This window comes from Buceros rhinoceros, unplaced genomic scaffold, assembly GCF_000710305.1.
Source record: "Buceros rhinoceros silvestris isolate BGI_N320 unplaced genomic scaffold, ASM71030v1 scaffold11844, whole genome shotgun sequence".
NCBI lineage: Eukaryota > Metazoa > Chordata > Aves > Bucerotiformes > Bucerotidae > Buceros > Buceros rhinoceros.
In genome coordinates, this window is record NW_010406548.1 from 3,942 (window position 1) to 25,552 (window position 21,611).

Sequence of the window (21,611 nt, forward strand, 5' to 3'; positions counted from 1 at the left end):
TAATTTATCCTGCAAATTAGTTGATTTATACCCAAGATAAGACCAGGTTGTAGAAACATCTCAACCTGTCAATGTTTTGTATGAAACCAACCTGAAATCGCTCCACACCTGTCACATCTGGTTGCAAGCAGAGGCTTGTCTTCCTTTGGGTGTTGCGTGGTCTGGAATTAGTTCCTAGAAAGAATGCCCTCAGGGAGTGGCAAAAGGATGACGTTACCTCTGTGGCATGTGCCAGAGCTTGAAGCTGCTGAGGGACACGAGAGCTTCCTTGACAAAGTCACATTTTGTGTTTACCTCCCTTTGCTTAAGCAAGCTTGGGATCTGTTAATTTGGTAGTGACAGTTCGAGGGGGGCTGTTGAGAGGATGTGCTGAAGGGTGTAAAGCACCTGAAACTGGATAAAGAACTGCAAGACACAGAGCATTATTGTGTCTATAGTCCCTAATGGCACTTCTTTAATCCCCGCTTCAGTCTGGACCTGTGTGGATTACTGAGCATGGTGCGCTACAGGTACATTGCCTCATCTCCCCTTCTGAGGGGCATGAGGTGCAGGCAGCTGCATGGGCTTGATGGACCATTGCTTTGAGCAGGTGTATCTGGAATGGGTGCTAGAGGCTTTCCTGGCAGAGGGAAGGGTCGGAGACTGATGCTCTAGTACAAAGTAAACCCAGTACTTCAGATGTCTCACCCACTCTTCTGAAGGAAAAAGCCTACACAGAGGAGAAGTTTCTGTTGCTTAAAGCTTGGTTTGTGTCCTGGGGTTTAAAGTTTTACATGTTCCTGGGAGTACACCAGTGTCTTGATAAGGTGTTCCTAGCTATGGAAACACAGGAGGTGCCAGCACCCAATCTCAAAAATTGGGGAAACTGAGGAAGTGAGACACCAGCACTGCACATTAAATCCAAGGTCAAATAATAAGACAGAGAGAGGACCCACCACTGGGCTCCTTCCTCTGACTAGGTTCCTTCCTGCAGGAGCTAATACAGAGGTGTGTCCAAGGGTGATGGCAGTGGAAGGTTGGACTGGGACAGGCAGCGTGGGGGCCCCGTGGGACACACTGGGAAGCTGTTTCCTGACCCCTGCTGCCCGGACGTGTGAGGTTTGCCAGATGACGCTTTCGAAGGATTGACACCTGGACTGATGGGAATGGGCCTGTTTTGGTGATTTCACTAACAAGCACCAGTTCTTCCCAGCTGCTTATTAAGTATATCATGTGCTGCAGAGACAAGTCCTGAGAAAATGCCCTCTCCATTTTCTTGGAAAAACAAGCTGGTTATCAAGAAATGCACTTACTTGTCTTTAACTACATGAATAAAATTTTTTGCAATGAAAGAGGCAGAAACCCAGCATCAATCTGGTCAGATTTGCTCTAGTGAGTGCCCCAGTGCTTTTAATCTGGAGAAAAAATAAATATATGTGTTTTAAATAGGAAGCCAAGGCCTCTGACAGACTGCTCGGTCTAAATCTGGGCGTGCTTGAAAGTGTCACTGAAGTCCAACTATGACGTGGTGGTAGCCTTGCTGATTTCAAAGGAAAAATGAGCAGAAAATTGCCTTTGCTGGACAGTTGTTCATAAAAAATATCTCCCCTGAAAGCCAGTCCTTGGGAAATTTAGGGCAGGAAAGAGCTTGTGGTTGAGTGTTGTTGAAGACCCATGATGAGGATAGGCAGCAGAGCTGGCTGAGGGAGGCCCTGTGGGACATCTCCTCCTCCACTGTGCTCCACAGCAGGGACATCTCAGTCAGAGCCCCAAGCCACGGTAAGGTCAGGGGGACGTGGCTCTGCCCTGCGCGCGGTGCAGGAGGGAAGGAGGGAGGTGAGTAGAGGTCCGGGTAGCCATGGAGGGGAGGGGAGGGGAGGAGGGTAGGCTGGGCAGTCCCTCCCTCCCCTGCCAAGCCTGCTTTCTCCAGTTTTGTTAGGAAAGAAGATGAGTACGCAGGGAGACCACCTTTCTATCATTCCCTTATTTTCGTGTTTTTTCTGTTGGCTTCCCATCCTTCTCTCCAGGGTAGGAGTTGCTTTTGTCCTTCAGACTAAATGTTTTTGAACTCATCACATGAGACAACCAGCAACGAGTTGATCAGCTGCAGGGAAAGAAACCAGCTTGAGGAACCGGATTAATGTTCTTTTCCCTTATGGTTTATTTGGTTTTTTTTTTTTTTTTTTTCTAGTTGTTCACCATGAGCCTCTCATCATTTGAGTCCATCTGCATTTTCCTGCTTCCCCAAAGTACGTTTAAAGTCATCACGTTGCAGTGGTTTCTATGTCAGGTGCTTCCCCTTTCCGATTGGAGTTCTTCATTCCAGGAACGAGAGATGAATCAGGGCCTTTCCAGCAGGTTTATGGATAAATCTCTGAAATAGTTTCATGCAGAAGGGGAGAAAATAATGCCGGGAGAACAGCTTTTCTGAGAAACCAGGCACGTGTGACTGATCTGTATGCGAGGGGTCTAACTGAGATGGGAAAAGCTGATGCTGTGATGATATTAGAAGTTGATAAATTTCTCCAGTGCAATTATTTGGTGTCTCCAGTGATTATCAATGTTATCTTTGGAGTATAAGCGTGGCCTAGTTCTTGTTCTTGTGGTGAGCAGAGGGACTGTCCTCCCATGTGCAGAGGTCAGGTCCATGGCATTTTTCACACTCTCTGTGGCCCTCCTAGAAGGAATTTCCTCCCATTGATGCACTGCTGTGCTGTGTCAGCAGATTATTTTTGAGTGTGAAATCTAGACAACACAACGACATTTTTGCTGCTCAAGATTAAAGCCTGCATGTAATTTTTTTTCATAAGGCAGTTTGTAGTGTTGATGGGTGTTACCTGTTTGATCTCACAGTTTTGCTGGTATTGGGTATACAAGACATTCATGCTGACCAGGAGATGATTGGCAAGATCTCAGCTGCTGGCCAGTGTAAGTTTGTTTTTTATTCCAAGTCATTTACTGTCTGAATTCCTTCTTTCTTTGTTTTTCCAGAGTGTTTGGTCTTTTTTTTTTCTTTTTTTTTTTCTTTAATTGGACCCCATTCAGTCCGTGAAGTCCCCAGCAATGCTCTGGCAAGCCCAGCGTTGTGGCTGTTTCTGCTCTAGCCTGGCTTTCCCCCTCATTTGTATTAGCTCTGCTGGGATACCGACCTACTCTGTTTTTCCCAAACTGGCTATTTGACAGCAGGCTGCTGTTCTTGTCACTTCCTTCAGAGCCTGTTTCAAGCAACCCTGATTTAAGGAGCTGTATTTAATTACAGACTTGATTCGCAGTCAGACCTCTCATGTGGCTGAGTTGTTCAGGCTGTACGGCCAGCACCAGCCATGATGTGGTGCGTAGGAACAGCTGGGCTCTGGCTGGCCCGCAGACCACATTTCTCAACAGCTCCCTTGACCTACCTGCAATCGGTTACCTATAGATCCTATTACCCATTCTCCTGCTAGCCATTATTTTCTATTGTCTGTCTGTCAAGCGATAAATTACACTTTTTCCTATGCCAGACATGCCCTCCAGCCCCATCCCGTAGCACCATGTGTTCAGCTCAGACTTTCCATCCTGTATTTGAACATTTCTCACTGATACACATCACCAAGAGCCCTTGGGGGGGTTGCAGACATCCTGCTTAGTAGTCTCCTTAGAAGAGCTGCATTGCTGGAGCTGTGCAGCTGCAGTTGGGAAATCCCTGCTCCTACACTGCTGAGCTCCAGGACAACCTGAAGACCTTTTCTCCATGCAGAGCCCGTACTGGGATGGGTGCACAGCAGTTTTCTCATGCATGCTTAGGCAGGCAGCCACGGCCAGTGACTGCGGATGAGCACCCGGGTTGCTGCATCTCTGCCTTCAGATCAGCTGTGAGAGCCAGGCTGACAAACCACAACAGCACTGACAGAGAGGCCATGCTCCTGCTCGTCCCCAACACAGTGCGCCAGGGCAAGGCTGGTTGCCCTGTCAGAAAACCCAGCGACCCAGAACGGGATGCTGTACAGCTTTCCATCCCTCATAATCTGGTATTAGAAAATGCTGATTGTAAACACAGGTTTTTGCTAGTGGTACTGATTTGGAAAAAAGTAGTGATAATAAAATGATGATAATGGGATAGAGAAAGCACATGGGTCAAAAGGGCTCTTGAGAGGCTGATGTGTTTGCTGCCTGAATTGAGCTTCTGGATACACTTTCCCTTGTAGCTGGATCTGGTAAATACTGCAGAGGTGACTTTAAAATTTCAGTGTAAATGCTGTGAAAATGTCTCTTCAGAGTCTGCTGACTACCTTTATTATTATCATTATTTTTGTCAGGGAAATTATGGGTTTCCACTGCAGCAGTGGAAACCCAGAAGTAAGCACCTCAGGAACTTGTACTTGGGAGCAGTTGTGTTCGTGCAGGCAGGGGTGATACAAGGACACATCTCTGCAGATGGGATAAAAGGTGTATTTTTGTGAGAAGTGTTCCTGTCAGTGCCTCAGAGCTGTTCAGAGAGCCCATGTTTAGAAAAATAAGAGCGTGTTTTGAAAAACGTGCTGCCGATGAAACACATCTGGCTCCATGGGACTCTGCTCGCTTTGCAAACACCTCCTGGATTCTTGTCTGTGCCTTGGTCTGGGAGTGGATGCAGGTCCTGCAAGGCAAAGCCAGCAGTTCCTGCTGCTCGCCGCTCCACATCCTCACCACAAGAGCAGCTCTCTCTACGGTTAATGATATTGCTGCAATGGCTCATTGGAGTTGCTGTTCCCATACTTTCTCTGCACTGAGGCTGGGGACCTCAAATCTAAGATGAAAGTCTTGCAGAGTTTGGGTTGTGAACACTGGGCTGCCCCAGGTCATCCTCAGCATGTCCATTTGTCTGGGCTTTCTGGTCTTGGTAGTCTGCTTCCATAGAGGAAGACTAATAAAGTGTAGTTTCACAGTGTGTATCTTTTTCTCCTAGTGATGCACTGCTCTGCTCCATTAGATGTCCTTTTCCTCTTGGATGGCTCCTACAGCATTGGCAAAGGAAGCTTTGAAAGGTCTAAGCACTTTGCAGGCAAGCTCTGTGATGCCTTGGACATCCGTCCAGACAGGGTGAGTGTCAGGAATGTCTCAGTTTCAAGTAGCTTGGCAATGTGTGGAAGGGCCAGTGATAGTGTGCTGAAACTGCAAAATTCAACCTAGCAGCTACCATGGGGGTGGAGAATTTATTCAGAGAGATGCAGTGGAGGCTGGGGAAGCACTGAGGTTGGAGCACACCTCTTGACTCTTCACAGATTTTTAAGCAGTTCATTAGGTCTTGAGAAAAGACATAATCTTACAGGTTAAAGATTATGATTTGGGTTTTTCTTTTGATTCTCATTTTGGTTTGGATGCTCATAGATTAAGATGGTTGGATCTTTTTATTACTTTTCCATGGAAAGTTGCAGATTTAGTCTCTGGGAAGTCAATTACCTTTCTGTACAGAGATAAATGGTATTGTCTGCTTGCTGTAGAGATCTGGGAGCAAAGACAGGAACAGAGGCAAGTCTCATTTGCTGCTGGTTCCCACCACAGGGGTGTTTAGGCTTGTATCCAAAAACCTCCTCCAGACCAATTATCACTGCTGCTCCAGGTCCTAAAACTGAAAGCTGTTGCTCTGCTCCTGTTGCAGGGTCCTCTGGGAGCTGAAGTCACCATTGCACCCTCCATCATTTTCTCATCTAAGAAACAGGAAATCTTTCACCCTTCAGATCTCGGCATACAGCCTCACAGCACAGGAAGCTTTCCGCAGCCTGGGCAGTGATGGCAGGGAGTCGCGGTGCAGTGTGAGGCTTGGAGAGGTGCTGTGTGGCTCAGGTCAAACAGGCATTCCCTTTTCATGGTTCATATTAAATTGACCAGAAGTAGAGGAACCAACTGCAATATAGGCTTAGGCCAAAGAATTTGACCATTTAATATTTGCAGATTTGGCGGGTTGTTTCTTTAAAATACCATACTTCCCCTAGGCTTTCTCTTAATCCTCACATAAACTGGAATGAAAGTCGTCACGTTCCATAAAACTTCTTGTAAGGCTTCAGTGGAATATTCTGGATGTATTGCCCAATACAGACAATTTAGTCTGTCTGCGTTTTAAGGCATTTTCAACTATAGAAAATGGTTTTAGAGGAGATAGTGGAAAAATAATTGGTTTGTTTCACCTGCTGTGCTCAGTGCCAGAGGGATTTGCTTTTGGTAATTGGAAGATTGCCTGCACAGTGTAAAAGGAGTTATTTATAAACTTACTGTCTTGATGCTACTAGCTGCTCTGAATGGATAAATATAGATCTTGAGCTGCCTGTAACTGCAGCAGAGGCTCCTGGTTTTTGCAGATGGACTTTTTGCCTTGAGTATAGTCTGCATGGGTAATGCTGGCGCTTGTGCTCTTTCGCTCATTTGGAGTGCTGGTGGCTCAACATGGAAAATGGAGTTTATCTCAGTAAAATTTAGTTAGTCTTCCCAAATCTGTCACTTGATCAGCAGAGTAACACTCTCACAGACACCTTTCATAATCTTTAACCTTTTCTTTTAGGTCCGTGTGGGAATGATACAGTTTAGCTCTACTCCCCACCTTGAGTTCCCACTGGATTCATATCTAACCAAACAAGAAGTGAAAGAGAGAATCGAGAGGACTGTATTCAGGTCAGCTTATTTTACAGCTCTTCTCTTTTTCCAGGCTATGAATGATCTCTGGACTGGGAGTTTTCTGAAGTCCAGACATCTCCGCCTCTGCTGTGCATACACCAATGTGATGCCACCAGGGAGCAGGGAGGGCGAACGGTGTCTGTGGTTCACAATCCACAGTCATCTAAAACCGTGCAACTTGGTCTGACTTTGTCAGTGAAAATTTATAGGAGAGAAAGTTTTCAGTGTCCCACTATAATGTGGTAAATATAGAGTTTTCCACGACCCTCTTGGCAGATTTTTCTGGCCATTTCTGCTAGGTGGTGGGTTACTCCCTTCCAGGGAAAAGCAAGTGTGTAGTTCCCTGCTGAGTAAAGGCAGGACAGTGTACAGCTTCCTTTTTTGGTGGCTGCAGTTTCCTTTGTTCTACGAGGTAGTGACAAATAGCTGGTCCTGGGTATCTATGTGCATGTGCCTGCTGAATTCGAGAGGATCAGGTTTTCAGCCTGCAACTTTTTTTTCTTCAAATGTCTCCCTGCAACATCAGGAGATGGAGCCAGAAGCCCAAAGGAGCCCTGTCCTTAGAGTCTCTCAAAATCCACACTTTTCATCTCTCATACAATTGGATCTACAAAGGATCGGACAACCACCCCAAAATAAGGCTTGTTTTGATGATAGATGAGGTACTGCTATGGCTGCAGGTGTCTACTCTTTCTTTAGCTGATCTGCATTAGGGCTAAAGGTTAGTTCAAATTTCTCATGGATGTCTGCTGCTCCCAGCACGAGGTACAGATTGCAAGCAAATGTGGTCTCTTTTGACTTTATCAAGCAAGATCAAGGGGCTGGGCTTTGCTTTTGATAAGTTTATCAAATCAAGAAAACCTCTTGTGTAGTGGTCCTGGAAAAACTTACCAAGAGACACTCCCCCCTCTTTGGCCATTGCTTGAAAGTCCGTGAGAGCAGAGAAAGTGAAGCAGTGTTTGGTCTCTGGCACTGGAATTCCTTGATGACAGCACATGGATGCAGACAGATCAAACAGAAATAATGACCTTGTGCTCGGCCATTTCATCTAGTTTAAATGAAAAGTTGACAGTTCTAAGTAGATAAAATAGTTCCAGATGGACTCCAGTTGGCTTCCAAAAAAACAGGGTGGTTGACGTCTCTGTCAAGAGGTTCCTTGATGTGCGTCTGATGAGCCTTTGGCCAGCCAGACGTTTCCTGACTTCAGCCCTGTGTTCTAGGCATGGAGCTGAGAGCACTTGAAAGAAGGGAGCACCATGCTGCAGTGAAGCTTTTATGATTTATTTGGAGACTGCCAGGCTCTCTCTGTGAATCCTGTCCAAATTGCTTCTGAATTCGTTGACCATTTTCAACCAAATTTGATGATATTCTCAGAAGCTTAAATTTCCTATGAATTTCTTTCATGCAAGTTAGTGGATGGTTACAGGAGAGAAACCTTCTTCATGCTGTTACTGAGGAAAGGCAGCAGGCAAAGTCCAGATCTCCTTCAGCTTCAGGAAATCCTTATTGGAATAATGCCTTAAACACACATTTACTGTGTCAAAAAACAGCAAACCTCCAAATACAGTTTAATAAGAAACAGAATTTAATGAGCTTTGGTGCAGTGATGTTTTCTTAACTTTTTCTATTCGTGTGAGCACAGCTTACTGAGTTCATCAGGATTTAGTCATCAAACTGACTATGCACAGTGTATTTTCCCTCGTGCACAGCACCTTTCACTGAAGCATCTGACAGCTGCTGACATCTGGTCAGGAAAAGGCAGATTTGGACATCCTATGAACACATGGTTGTTGAGCATGCTTTGACGTGGTGGAGCACAGAGGATGAAGTACCTGAGGAAAGAAGTTCAGAGCAGAAAGGCCTGGCAGGTACTGAATTTAAAATTTCGGAGAACATCAGAGGATAGACAGAAAACAATGAACTCGGGCATGATCAAATGTTTTTCTGGAACAAACGAATCAGGTACTAAAGCAGAGGATGGATGTTCAGAAAGCAAATGGAGTGTGTTTGTGTCAACACAGCCAAAGAAGAACACAATGCCTTCAAGAAAGGAGTGACGCTTGTGGTTCGGTTCCCCTGCTTGCTCTTGGTGACCACAGAGCAGCCCTAAAAGGCAATCGTAAGTGATTTATAGCACAGCTCCTTGGACAGAAATAGAAGGCAGCTGGAAATGTCTCCTCTGGAAGCATAATTATCAACAGGTCTGGAGCGTGTTCCCAGCGTTTGGCTCACAATGTAATCATTCCTGCCTCAGACTGACAGAGCTTGTAATTTTATAAATAATTTTGATGGCATTTTGTGGTACATAGACCACAGAGCCCAGTCCAGACTAGTCTTGAAAGAGGACGACAGTCCCTGCCCCACAGAGCTCATTATGAAGAAATACCACCTGAAGTAAATGTGCAGCTCATAAAGCCAACCGCACCTTGTCCTTCCCCTCCTAGAACTCTGTGTATGTATAACACTCCCCTTTTTATTCCCTTCTGCTTTATTTCCAGCACCCTCTGCAATGAGGGGCTCCTTCCTCGTTCACATCCAGTACGCCATTGCCAAAGGGACCCTAGCTCTGTGCAGACTCTGGTCATAACGCTGCCTGCCCGCAGTGAGCATCTCTTCTCTTGGGTGCACTCTGCTGCCAGAGGGACCTCTCTTTTCCCACCTCCGGGCTTTGTGCTGATGTGCGTCGTGATCTCAGACAGCTCCAGAGCCTGCGGGCTCAGCAGGGCAGTCAGGCTCCTCCCTTAAGGAGGCATCCAGCAGTCCATTTCGTAATCTCACAAGAACTGAGTCTCAGGGTTTCTAAAGCATCTTTGACTAAAGCTGTTCTCTGGGAAGCTGTAGCTTATTTTCTGCTAATACTGGATTCAGGGTTGCTTTTCCTTGGGAGTTATTGCAAAGCTGCAAGGCTTGATGTCTGCCATTCCCTAACATGTAGCAGCAGCCCCTTTTACCTCCTGATTTATGTTGCCATTGCCACGTGTCACCGCTGGAACGAGCCCCCTTTGGCACCCAAGTCCTGGTGTGAGTTTAGTACTTTGCTACTGAGAGAATTGCTGAATATTGAACTAACGGCTTTCTGCTTCAGAAACATTCCCTTCTCTAGGGCAGAATTCAAGGGCTGCCAAAATATGGAGGTAGCTGTTTCTTTGCACCACCAGAAGCTGCTTTTGTAGAGCCAGGCAAGAGGGGGTAGGTAGTTTTGTGGGGAAGGACCCGGGATTAGCACTCAAATCTGCCTCGGTGGTCGCTGGTCCAAGATGACATTCTTCATTCCGTCAGAGGTCAGCCTGTGCACCCCTCCATGCTGCTCCCCAGGCACTTCTCTTCATGATCATCCCCTCAGTCAGCTCTTCCAAGCAGATGCATAACTGCAGATTTTCAGATGGGATCACCTGATGCTTTTGCAAGCCTGGCCCTTCATCTCTTTATATCCTGTTAATTTGTAAGCAAAGGCTGGCAGGACTATCTTCATCCTGCCCTTTGAGTTACATGTATTGGAAGAAATTTTTGACAGGAGAAACCCTCCAGTCAAACTTCATAATAGCCCAGACCCAGCTCCAAGGGCTCCCAGACCCTGCCGGGACTTCAGGACACTATTGCAGTGCAGGCAGCAGCAGGAGTTAAGGCAGCTTTGGCATCTGAGTCACACAGGAGCTGAAGTGGATAACTTGTGCCACATTTTAAATGGCCTCATGCTTCTTCTAGGTGATCCCATCTCCAAAACATGAAGTGATGGGTACAGCTCATGTGAACATCAGTGGCTGGTGCCCTATCCTACCAGAGCTGCAGGCAAGTAACCTAGCAGATGAGAGTGTTGCTTTTAACTGAATTTAACGTGGGTTTAGGCAACTGGAGCATCAGGTGGCCTTTCTTAACATTTGCTTTCCTCGTGTAAAAGGTACTGGTGAAGCCCCGAAGAAAGCGTGCCTTGTATTCAGTCCTTTCAAGTTTCCGGGGATACACTAAGAAGCTTTCAGCATTTGTATTTCCAGGAGCTTTACTACAGGACGGACAAACGACTTTTTGTAGAAAATCAATATTAACCTGCAGATCAAGCGGGGAGAAAGTGGCAAGGACTCTTGAGTGCTGCTGGACTGCAGACCCTGGATTACAAGCTGGAATGCATAGCTCCCTGCCTTAGCTCTTCGTCTAAGAATGGCAGAAGGTCCCATGGAGGGAAAGGGATGATACATGACAAGAATTTATAGTGTATTTATCCATCAAGAGATAGGCAGCCACTTTGAAATTCTGGTCTTTGTTCATTTTGCCCACTTGAACTGTGTTTCTGGTTGGAATATAAGAAGCTGTTGCAAAACACCCTTTCCACACAACACTTAAAGAAGTGATTGCAATTTTCAGATGGAAAACCAGAAGCAGTTGAGTCGTTCATTGAAGCTGGAAATAAAATTCAAATATCCAAGACCTCTGGCTCCTGTTTCAATTGCAGAAACACTCTGCTGTGTGGTAGAAATCTTCTGAAGACCACTCTGGGTTGGAGAGGAGGGAGGTAAGCGTGAGTAGATGGGACCTGTGGATAGGAAGATGACAAGGACAGGATTAGCCATCTCTGCGGATGGGTTGTGTGGCAACAGGCAGAGATATGCTAAGTTCCTCATTACCAGAGGGAGGACATTTGAAAACCAAACGGTAAATTCAATAGCAGGAGAAGAGCTTTGATTTCTGCTTTTCTGATTTTATTTCCCCTCTTTCTAGAGGTGGGAGCACAGAGACAGGTCGGGCTCTGAAGTACATTCTCCGCAAAGGATTCCTGGGTGGCCGAAACTCAAGCGTCCCTGAAGTCCTGATCATCATTTCAGATGGGAAGTCCCAGGGCAGTACTGCGGTGCCCGCAATGCAGGTGAAGGAGAGACACATCACAGTTTTTGCAGTGGGAATCAAGTTTCCAAGGTATGAAGCTTTCCACAGAGTGGGAAAGGGAGACCTAGCCAGCCAAAGGGCAAGTCCTAGTGAGTGAGGGATGGTCTTGTGCTAGACAGGAGTTCTGGAAAGAGAAAATGGGAGTTTGTGGGGAAACACAGTCATGGAGGAAACACTAGTTGGTGGCTGGTGTAGAAGGAGAACCAGAGTTGGTGGAGGCAGCTCTTCCATTGAGTAGAGCTATGCTACTGCCTGAGACCAAATGCAGCAGGATCTTGAAAACTCTTTGAAGGGTGTCTTGGTTTTGCATCAGCTCTCCGTTTGCTGCACGGGGTTTGGTTTGATACTCATTTCTTTGGCGATGATGTAGCTGTTGAATTCTCCCTTTGCTTGGCAGGTGGGAGGAGCTGGATGTGCTGGCTAGTGAGCCCACCGAGCAGCACGTCCTCTTTGCTGGAGATGCCGATGATGCTGCCAATGGCCTGTACAGCACCCTCACCGGCTCCGTCTGCAGCACCACCGCTCCAGGTAACCCTTGTCCTGGCTCCACCTTCGTGCCTGTGCTTTGAGCTTGGACCACGTCACTGAGTGAGAATATGGGACAGCGTCAGAAAGTGTAGAGGGGAGTTAGCAGGTTACTTCGAGGTAGCTTGCTTCCGGTGCCCAAACTGGATGGCATGCTTCCCAGCTACCTCTCCAAATACCTGCAAGCTGCAGGATCCTAAATTTTTCTGTGTCTTGGTTCACCTCTGGAAATGGAAATATTGGTCCTTGTTCACGTCATGAGACACAGAGGGATAAACACAGATCTTCTAATGGACTTGGTTGTGTGTTAAGGGATGGCACCAGGGGCTTGCAAGAGATAGGAAAGATAGAACTGAAGTGGTCCAGAGGTAGAAGAAAATCAAATACATAAATGAGGAAGGCACCAGCAGGCTGAAAAGTTGTTATTGAACCCTGAACTCAGCAGTGCAAGTTGTATAGCAAAACAAAGGAGGCCAAAGAGTTGAGCACCCCAGAAGGTGGCATAGGCTGGTAAGCTAGTCCACAGAAAATTTCTCTCTGGGGACTTATGGAGGCTTTCTGAAGCAGTGCCGGCTCTGCTGTTAGCAGGTAGATAAGGAAGACTAACGTATTTCAAAGTGGTGCTCTGCTCCCACACAGACTTTGTATTTTCAGGCAGTTGATCCTAGTTTGGATTTGATCTTTGCTACAGGCTGCAAAGTTGAATCCCGCCCTTGTGAACGCAGGACCCTGGAGACTGTGAAAGAGCTGGCTGGAAACTATGCGTGTTGGAAAGGCTCAAAGCAGCCAAATGCTGTGCGGTCTTCGCTGTGCCCTTTCTACAGGTGAGCTGGACACCCGATCTCTAAAAATGAGTGGAGCTGAGAGGTGAGAGATACAGTAATAAGGCTTTTATCTGACCGTGACTGTTTCCTGGGATTAAGATTCCTCAGAAGACTGATGAAAACTCAGTCTGCGTATCTAGGAAAAGACGCTCCCTGCTCTGATCGTTGGCTGATTTGAGAAGCAAAGGGTAAGAGGAGAAGCTGAGTCAGAGGCAGAAGGTGATTAGCCTGAATACCATAAATATTATAAATGGAATTGGGATTAGTTTCCTAGCTGTTGAACCAAGATACGTTGAAGTTTACATCTCTGTACCGACTCTGGGCTACAGGAGGCTTCTAGGTCTGGCTCCCTGTGTTGGTGCTAGTTCTGATTTTGTCCACACAGGCTTTCTTCCTTTCAGAGAAGCCCCTTTTCCTTTGCTTGGCTGCCTGGGGGGCTTGGGAAGGATTGTCCTATGGAGAGGCTCCAGTCACTGGCAGAAAATACCCCCCAGTCATAGTGCGGCAGCGCCAAGACTGGGATGCACACAGAGAGCTGTGATGTCAGTTCGACAGCAGTGAGCTGAGTGAGGGAAATGTCCTCCTGCCTGGGGAGAGAAGACTGGAGCGCAAAACCCATGAAGCTTGTCAGGTCCCTCAAATAGCATTGTCACTGCAGTCAGTACAGCGGGAGAAATGCTTCAAAAATGAGCTGTGAAGGGAAAGGCAGCTTCGTGCTCTCTTTGCTGATGAAAAGAGCTGAGTGAAAGCAGTGTTGTACAGAAATTGTTAGGAGGATTGTTTTTCCTTTGAAGAGGTGCTTCATGTGTTCGTTTTAATTGCAAGCACTCAGACTGATGTTTGAAAATCACCCCACATCTGGGCCGTGCACTGATGGCTTGCTGCGTAGATGTACTGGGGAATGATGGTGTGGACAATGTTCTAATGGCTGTGAGCCTTCCCAGATCCTTGTGTCTTGGAACCAATGTGGGAAAGCAGAGCAGCTTTTGGCTTGCTTATGACATCCCAGAAGTGATGGTTTTGGCCACAGTTGCCGCAAGTTTGAGCAGCCCTAATCCAGAGCAGTAGAAGATCAGTGGCATGATGAAGCTGCAGGTATTAGAGAAATAGAAACTTGATTAACGGGGATGAAAGTTTTAAGAAGAAATAATCTCATTGTCAGAAAACATTAGCTGCTTTCTCACGTGTGGCAAAAACTCCTGCTCTAGGATGTGAGGTTTTTTGTATCATCTTAGGGCATGGAAATGGTGGAGGAAGCTGAAAAATCCCGCTGGGAGGCACAGCTGAGGGCTAAAGATTTCTTCCCAGACTTAAACCTTACTTGCCCACTAGTTGTTACAGCTGTGTAAGTTTGATACGAGCATTAATATTGAAGAAGAAATTCTCACTGCTGTAAAGTTTTCTTTTAATTCAAATTTAGAACAAAAAGTTTAACATCTTTGCTGTAGCAACTAAAAAAAAAAAGAAAAAATAATTTGGATCTGTAAAAATACATCCATAATCTTTAAATATGAAATGGTAAAGTAGAATTCACAAGCGAAAGAGTAGATTTGATGAAATTATGTTTTTTTCTTTTGCCACCACACTCAAAATGGATATTTTCTTTTGAAATATTTGTTCGCAAAATTGCCTTTTCAAAGGAAAATTTGTTCCATTTAAAACACAGTAAGACCAACCTCGAAAATTCATGATAGGTTTTACTCTTCCTGTTTCAGGTGGAAGAGAGTCCTGATAAAACACCCATCCAGATGCTTCCGAACTGTATGTCCAGGTAGGACTTGGGCTTCTTAAAAATTTTATTTACAAAGCAGGAGAGGTAATAACTAAAGAATAAAAAGATGGGGTTTTACTCTCGCTTTTAAATATTTTGTTCAGAGTGAGATTGTGATCTTTAGCAAGTGGTTGATAATATGTCGGTTTTTTCGTCTCATGGGTATCTGTGACCAGAGCTTTTGGATTAAAATATCTCCCCACATTCTCCTTCCACTTGAGGAGCCAGTTAATCCCAATCTGTGCGTGTTCCTGGGGCAGAGGCTTGCGCTGCCTCCCAGTGCCTGCAGGGAGCCGCTGCTCTCCAGCCAGGGCAGTATGCAGTGAGAAGCCTCCGCTCATTCACTCGGTACCATGCACGTCATCAGTTTCGCGGGGAACCCATTGCTCACTGATCACCAGCCTGTTTCTGTGGCTGCGGAAATAGCTATGGCCCTTCAGATCTGTTCTTCTCCTCATCCTTTTGCTGGTTCAGATGACAGTGGCTTTAGTTTCTTTGAGTACAACACTGTTCAAGCGGCAAGCCAGACTCTGATCCCTTCGTTGTGGTGTAAATCTGGAAGGGCTGCGTGACCTTTAGCAGTTCTGTGTTTACACAAATGTAACTCCATTGGCATCATTCTAAACAGAATGAAGTGAGGTCGCAGTCTGGTTTGCTCCCATTGCTGCCTCTTGGAGAGCCCTCCCAAAATGAAACTGCCAGGGAGGTGAGAGTGCACATGGCTCTGCATTGGTTCAAACTGCAGCAAGGGGCAAGGCGTGACCCTTTTTCCACTAATGGTGATGCTCACGCTAACACAGGGTGGGAAGAAGGAGGCGCCCTGCTGATTCCTCATCTTTCCCTTCCCTGGTCCCATTTAGACCCTTGTGACTCCCAGCCATGCCAGAACGGTGGCACATGTGTCCCAGAAGGACTGAACAAATACCGCTGCCTCTGCCTGATGGGGTATGGAGGAGACAACCACTGTGGTAGGTGTGAACCTGCGCTCTCCCTCCTTCCTTCCCAGCTGTGTCCTGCCTCTGCGGTGTTCACTGCATGGCCATGGGGACAACTGGTGCTGGGCTGCAGACTTTGGTCTCTTCTCTGGGAGGCAGGCTGAGTATTCTGTCGTGCTGGTTATGACTGTGTCAGGCCCAGCGACTGGGTTTTGCTGCTCAGAAACCTTGTGGATAGGAGAGCACCTATACTGACCATCTCACCCTGGCTTTGCTGCCTTTGCTTCTAAATGCAGGTGGACATAAGCAGGAGGACACAGAAACCGAGAGGGGCACAAGTATGTCTGTTGACACCCCTCCCTAGACACATGGGCCTAAGAGGGACTCCTGATTTTGGGGGTTCAGTGTAAGAAACCCAAGAAGGTACTTCAGAAAATGCTTTGTACTTACTTCCCCCAGAATGAAGACTCCCACTTTAAAGTGTCTCAGGGTGTTACAGATGAGGGTCTGGTGCTTAGACTCTCTCCTTTCTCTGCATTATGCTGAAACTCAGACTGGTTTCCCCAGAGTACTAAGAGAGTGCAGTTGTCATCATTTCTAATTTGAAGTTTGCCATCCAAAAGTTCAGGAATCCCCCTAGACTCCCAGGGATATTTCCTGTATCTAAATGCTTATATGGCATCCAACCAAAATAAAGTGCACTCCTGGCACAGTTGTCCTACTGTTCATGCCATATCTGGCATTTAGGTTACTGGATGCAATGTCCCTTCTCCATACCACAGGGCTTCCAGCAGGTCCCAGCTGAGGTGCCTGGCATTAAGTATCTTTGTCCTGCGTGTGACAAATTGCTGTCTCCCTGTTTAGCGCCAAAGCTGAGCCTTTGCAGCGTGGATCTCCTTTTCATGATGGACAGCTCGGCGGGGGTCACACTGGAAGGGTTCCTGCGCTACAAAGCATTCCTCAAGAGGTTCCTCCAAGCAGCGATGGGATGGGACTTGCCAATGAATGTGGGGGTGGCCCAGTACGATGACAATGTCAGGATACCCATTGAAGTGGGCCAACACAGGGATGCTTTCAGTCTCATGAAGAGCATTGATGCTTTGAATTTCAGCGGAGGAGGAACCCTAACAGGCAGAGCCCTGCAGTATATTGCAGAGCGTGGTTTTGGGAGCACCACAGTCTTCGCAGATATGCGGGATGACCTCCCACGCGTGGTAGTCTTGCTCACTGACTCCATGTCCCAGGATCCAGTGGCAGAGGCTGCTAAGTACGCGAGGGACCGAGATCTGTTCTTGATTGGTGTAGGCAGCCGCTTCATGAGAACAGAGCTGACCAAGGTGACTGGCAATCCAAAGCAGACAATCGTCTACTCGGACCCCCAGGACTTGTTCAACAAGATCCCAGAGCTGCAGAGGAGAATCTGCAGTGTGGACAGTCCTGAAGGTAAGACTGTGATATGGGCATTGTGGAATGAGTTTGTGAAACCATTAAGAGGTCTTCTGAACTCCTCTGGGGAGGAAGGAAGGACAGAAGGATGAATGTCCTTGTTTTGTTTGTGTCGGTTACAGATCCAGGGACTAAAATTTTCTCACTGCTTTTTATGATGGATCTATTGGTGTGAAAGGGTCATAGATCACCCTTTGCAGTCAATGGTCAGCAGTGATGAATTTTGCCTAGCGTTCCTCTCCCCCTGGAGCTTTTTTTTTTTGCTCAGAAATGAGTAAAGGAGTACGTATATATTCTGAAAAATACCATATTTGCACTCTTCTATCCAGGCTGCCAGGCACAGTCTCTTGATTTGGTATTTGCAGTGGATGCCTCATCTAGAGTTGGCCTGGAGAATTTTCTGCAGCTGCGGAGATTTGTCAGGAGCAGCTGCCTGCACTTCAGCATCAACCGGGATGTCACCCAAATTGCCCTTGTGGTCTACAGCAGCGAAGCTCACACTGTGTTCGCTTTGGACACTCACACAAGCAATTCAGCTGTCCTTCAAGCCATCGACCAAGTGCCGTTCCTCGGGGACTCGGCCTCTGCTGGCAGCGCCTTGCTGCATATTTATGGTGACGTGATGACGGTGCAGAAAGGAGCAAGACCTGGTGTCAACAAGGTGGTGGTGGTGCTCACAAATGGAGGTGGCATGGAGGATGCAGCTGCCCCAGCTCAGCAGCTGAGGCGCAATGGCATCTTGGTGTTTGTGGTTGTCATTGGGGATGCACAGAGGGACATGCTGCTGAGGGTTGCTGGGTCTCCTGACTACCTGGTCCACGTCTCCTCCTATGAAGACCTGCAGTATTACCAAGACTTTATCATTGAAAGAATCTGTGAAGGTGAGAGAATATCCCATCCTCGCTCTTTGTGCTGGTGCCGCCAGCCATTTTTATCATAGGTTTTCCGATGCTTTACCGAGAGAGCTCCGAACTATTTTCTGCATTTTACAGATGAGGAAACAATGGCCTAATGATCTGGGGACTGTCCAAAGCAATCTTATATAAGGAAAAGATCCAGCTTTCCTAAAATTCAGTCCAGTGGCTGAGATTTGGCTTAGTGTGACTGACTCTTCCCAGCCCTTCCAGGTCCAGGTTCTGCCTTCCCTGAAAGAAATAGTTTACTCTTTTTCTGATGTTGCTTTAAACTTGTAAGATTTATTGTGTACTTGCTGCAATGTTGCTTGTGGGGAGGGCTTAAGGGGATACGTTTCTGCAGCCAACAGTGTTGGTCCCTGAGTAAGTTCTCTACTGTCTTGTTCAACGGGTTTGTGACCAGGTGTCTATGCAGTGGTGGGTCTGAAACCTCATCACTCCGCTTCCTCCTTTGTGTCCCACCGCTGAAGTTATCATGTAGGCTCTCAAGATTTTAGTTGTGTTGCACAGGATTTAATCCTAAAATCAGAATCTGCCCATTGCGAAGCCTACAGACTGTTAAACTGAGGCTTTGACACAACTTGTGGTTAATTTTATTTGCAGAACCAGATCCTTATCGCCAAAGTGGGAGGGAAGAATTTTCAAATATGCATGTGAAAGCTTGTGTTGGAGGTGGGAGGAGCAGGGAAGGGGCACTTTCTTCAAAACTTTGAGTCCTGAGAGCCAGTCCTGACCTGGGAAAAAATTGACTTTGATACCAAGTTTGACCCAGTTGTGTGCTGAGTGTGAGTGCCTGTGTTTGATGGAAGTCAGCTTTTCAGAAAGGATAGCAGCCCTGGTCTGCAGACCTTAGTGGTGGCTGAAATCTGCTAGTTAAAATGCTGTGCCTTGTTTCTCATTCAAAATAGTCTGAGTTCATCATCTAGCGATTTGCTCTTCTAATGTGTTAACCTGTTTGTAAGATCAAATGAAGAAGCATGGTGCACTTCAGCACAACTGAAGGTCTTTTTCATCTCGGGACATGCCCATGACTCCTTCAGGGTTAGAAAGAACTACAGCATCAACTCTTTGGGGTGAGGATCCAGTCTCCTGGCAGGCTCTGCAGACAGTTTCTACCTGGAGCTTCTCACTGTGCTCCCGTTGCAGCGGTATTTTCAGCTGTGTTATTACAAAAAGCAATCTACTGTACCATGAAATTAACTGCAGTGCCACAGATGAAAGGGAAGAGACAGCAAGGTTGAATGAGTCAGGGTGAGAACATATCACTTCCTGAGACTGAATTGCTGCTTTCATTGCATGGGCAGGAAATGTACTGGCTAGGCTGGGACCAAGGGCGATGTAAGATAAGCCCTTCATTCAGTCTTACTCCCAAGTCCAAGACCCAATAACAGAATCATTGTCTGTGAAAGGACTTTAAAAAACTTATGACTCATAATTAAAGTATTTGAGAAACAGACCCTGCCTCTGGACACCTGGAATATTGTATTTATTCTGAGGCTCAGCTAAAAGGAGACCAGAAAAAAATGACTCGGGGGTCTAGAAAAGATCCCAGGCATTAAACATATGTGAATATGATTAATGGAGATACAAGCTCTTGGGATCATCAAAGGGTGTAATCCCTGAAGTGCAAGAAGCTTGTTTAAGATGGTACTGTGTTAACAGACGGCTTGAGTTCGGAGGAGTGATGTCCCGGCAGAATAGCCTGATTCCACCAAAGAGGGACCGCGAGGTTACGCTGTGGGGCAGCCATGAAAGCAAGTGGTGGGTGCATGGCATTTGGAGCAGAGCACCATGGAAGAGCTCTCTGGGGAGCAGCCAGCACCTGCCACGTGAGTGGTGTGTCCAAGAGACCCGGCTTTCATTGGCGGTGGCTCTACCAACCTACAGTGAAAGCGAGTGTCCATCCCTGGGGAGACACTGTCAGGCAGGACACCATCTGAGATGTCCCATGCTGACAGAAATGTTGTTGAACCCAGCTTGATTCCATATAAAATTAACAGGAACTAAAGATTGAGATGTCTCAGAGCGAGGATTGAACTGTCAGAAAACTGAATTTCGGTGATGATTTTGCCAGTCTTAGGCGTAGGTTGAGAGTTGTGTGCACGTACCATTGCCTGTACGGGGAGAACGAGCACAGTGTGTGGTAAGCTTAGCAACCAACTGTCCTGATGGATAGGGGTAGAACTTACACTCTTCCCTTCTCCCCCTTTTCCTCTCCCCTCTGTGCTTTTTCTACCATGGAGCAAAGGGCAAAGCTAGCAGCTCCAGACTCTACACCACCCAGCTCTCCAGCAGAGGAATTCCACACCATTACCAACACTGCAGTGGTGTTGCCGACAGACTGGAAGCAAATGCTTCTGGGATGCTGCTGCTTAACCCAACGTATTCGTGGCAAGGAGGCATGAAGCACTGCCAGCCCTGCTGACAGCTGGGCTCTGCTGTGTTAAGAGAGTTGGAAAGCTGTCACATGCTTCACAAGAACAGGGCTAATAACAGCTTGGCCTGTGGTTGCAGGCTTCTCTCTCAAACCTCCTAGAAAAGAAGCCCAGAATTTTTTCTTGTGTTGTTTTCCATTTGTGCCATCCCTGCTTCCCAGCTGACTTCTTGTCCTTGCTCCTCTCTGGTGGAAACTCGGAGGCAACCTCCTCTCAAGGGCAAAGTGGGGTTTGAACTCCAGTGGTGTTTGGGGTTGTAAACTGCTGGCACTGGCAGTGTCTGGATGTGGGGAGCTCAGGGGTGCTCATGTGCTCAGCGCACAGCTCTGAAGGGTGCTCCATTTTGCTTTTCTTTGATACACAGCCTAACGTGATGTCACTCTCTTAAGCTTTATTAGGAATATCCTCCTCCAGATAAGATCTAGCAAAGCTGTTCTTCCTCTTCTCTAGGTTAAACACAGGGGACTTTGTGTCAAGGCAGGTTCATGAGCTTGCACCCTTTGCCATGTTCACGTGGTTTTCCAATCCCTTTAGCCCTAGATGACATTTTTTGACATCTGGGATATAAAATTGTTGGTATTTTTGCAGCATTCCTGGTGGACGTGGCTCCTAGCTATTAATACTCTGTAGATGTGCCTGAGCCTGCTGTTCTGCTTGTGTTTGTTGCAGAAGCAAAAAGCCCTGTGAACCTGTGCAAACCCAACCCGTGCATGAACCAGGGCATATGCATCCTTGGGCCTGGGAGCTACCGGTGCGAATGCCACGGCTGGGAAGGACCCCACTGTGAGAGCAGTAAGGACCAGCAGAGAGCAACCACGGCAGCTGTCATCCCCTCTGAACGGATCCCACATCTTCACCTCTCCCTTGAGGAGAGATGTGGCTGTAACTCTTGGACGGCTGTTTGGTGGCCAGGTCTTGTGACATGGCTCTGTCACTTGGAAAGCAGAGAGATTTGGGCTGCTGAGGGGAACAAGGGCTTCTCTCAAGAAACTGTGTCTTGTTTTACTCATTTTACACATTTACACATTCACTAAGCGAATTGACTGTGAGGAGACCTCAGAAAGGTCTAATAATTTTGGTGATCTTTTCCCACTGTGTTCTGTTCCTCTTTTCCCTCTGCCCTGCTAGATGAAACAAGTCCTCCCTGACTGCCAGGGTGGAAAGCTCTGGCTCCCTTGAAATGGCAGGGAGCTGTCTCCATTGGAGCATGACCCTCTATTGCTTTCAGTGCTTTCCATGGTGGAAAAGCTTCCCAATTGCCTTTCTCCTCTTCAGCA

General features: G+C 46.9%; 1 protein-coding gene across 1 annotated transcript in view; it reads left to right on the top strand.

The window, feature by feature from the left end:
- Positions 1-2,832: 2,832 nt before the first annotated feature.
- The window catches only part of VWA2 (von Willebrand factor A domain containing 2), a gene marked incomplete at its 5' end in the record, with an annotated part of 19,480 nt that continues 701 nt past the window's right edge, over positions 2,833-21,611 (top strand). The window contains 11 exons of the mRNA XM_010134151.1: positions 2,833-2,907; positions 4,904-5,037; positions 6,494-6,603; positions 11,320-11,514; positions 11,882-12,012; positions 12,701-12,833; positions 14,549-14,604; positions 15,465-15,572; positions 16,404-16,982; positions 17,315-17,866; positions 21,004-21,126. Of these exons, the coding sequence (XP_010132453.1) occupies positions 2,833-2,907; positions 4,904-5,037; positions 6,494-6,603; positions 11,320-11,514; positions 11,882-12,012; positions 12,701-12,833; positions 14,549-14,604; positions 15,465-15,572; positions 16,404-16,982; positions 17,315-17,866; positions 21,004-21,126 (2,196 nt within the window). The remainder of the gene's footprint in view (positions 2,908-4,903; positions 5,038-6,493; positions 6,604-11,319; positions 11,515-11,881; positions 12,013-12,700; positions 12,834-14,548; positions 14,605-15,464; positions 15,573-16,403; positions 16,983-17,314; positions 17,867-21,003; positions 21,127-21,611) is intronic.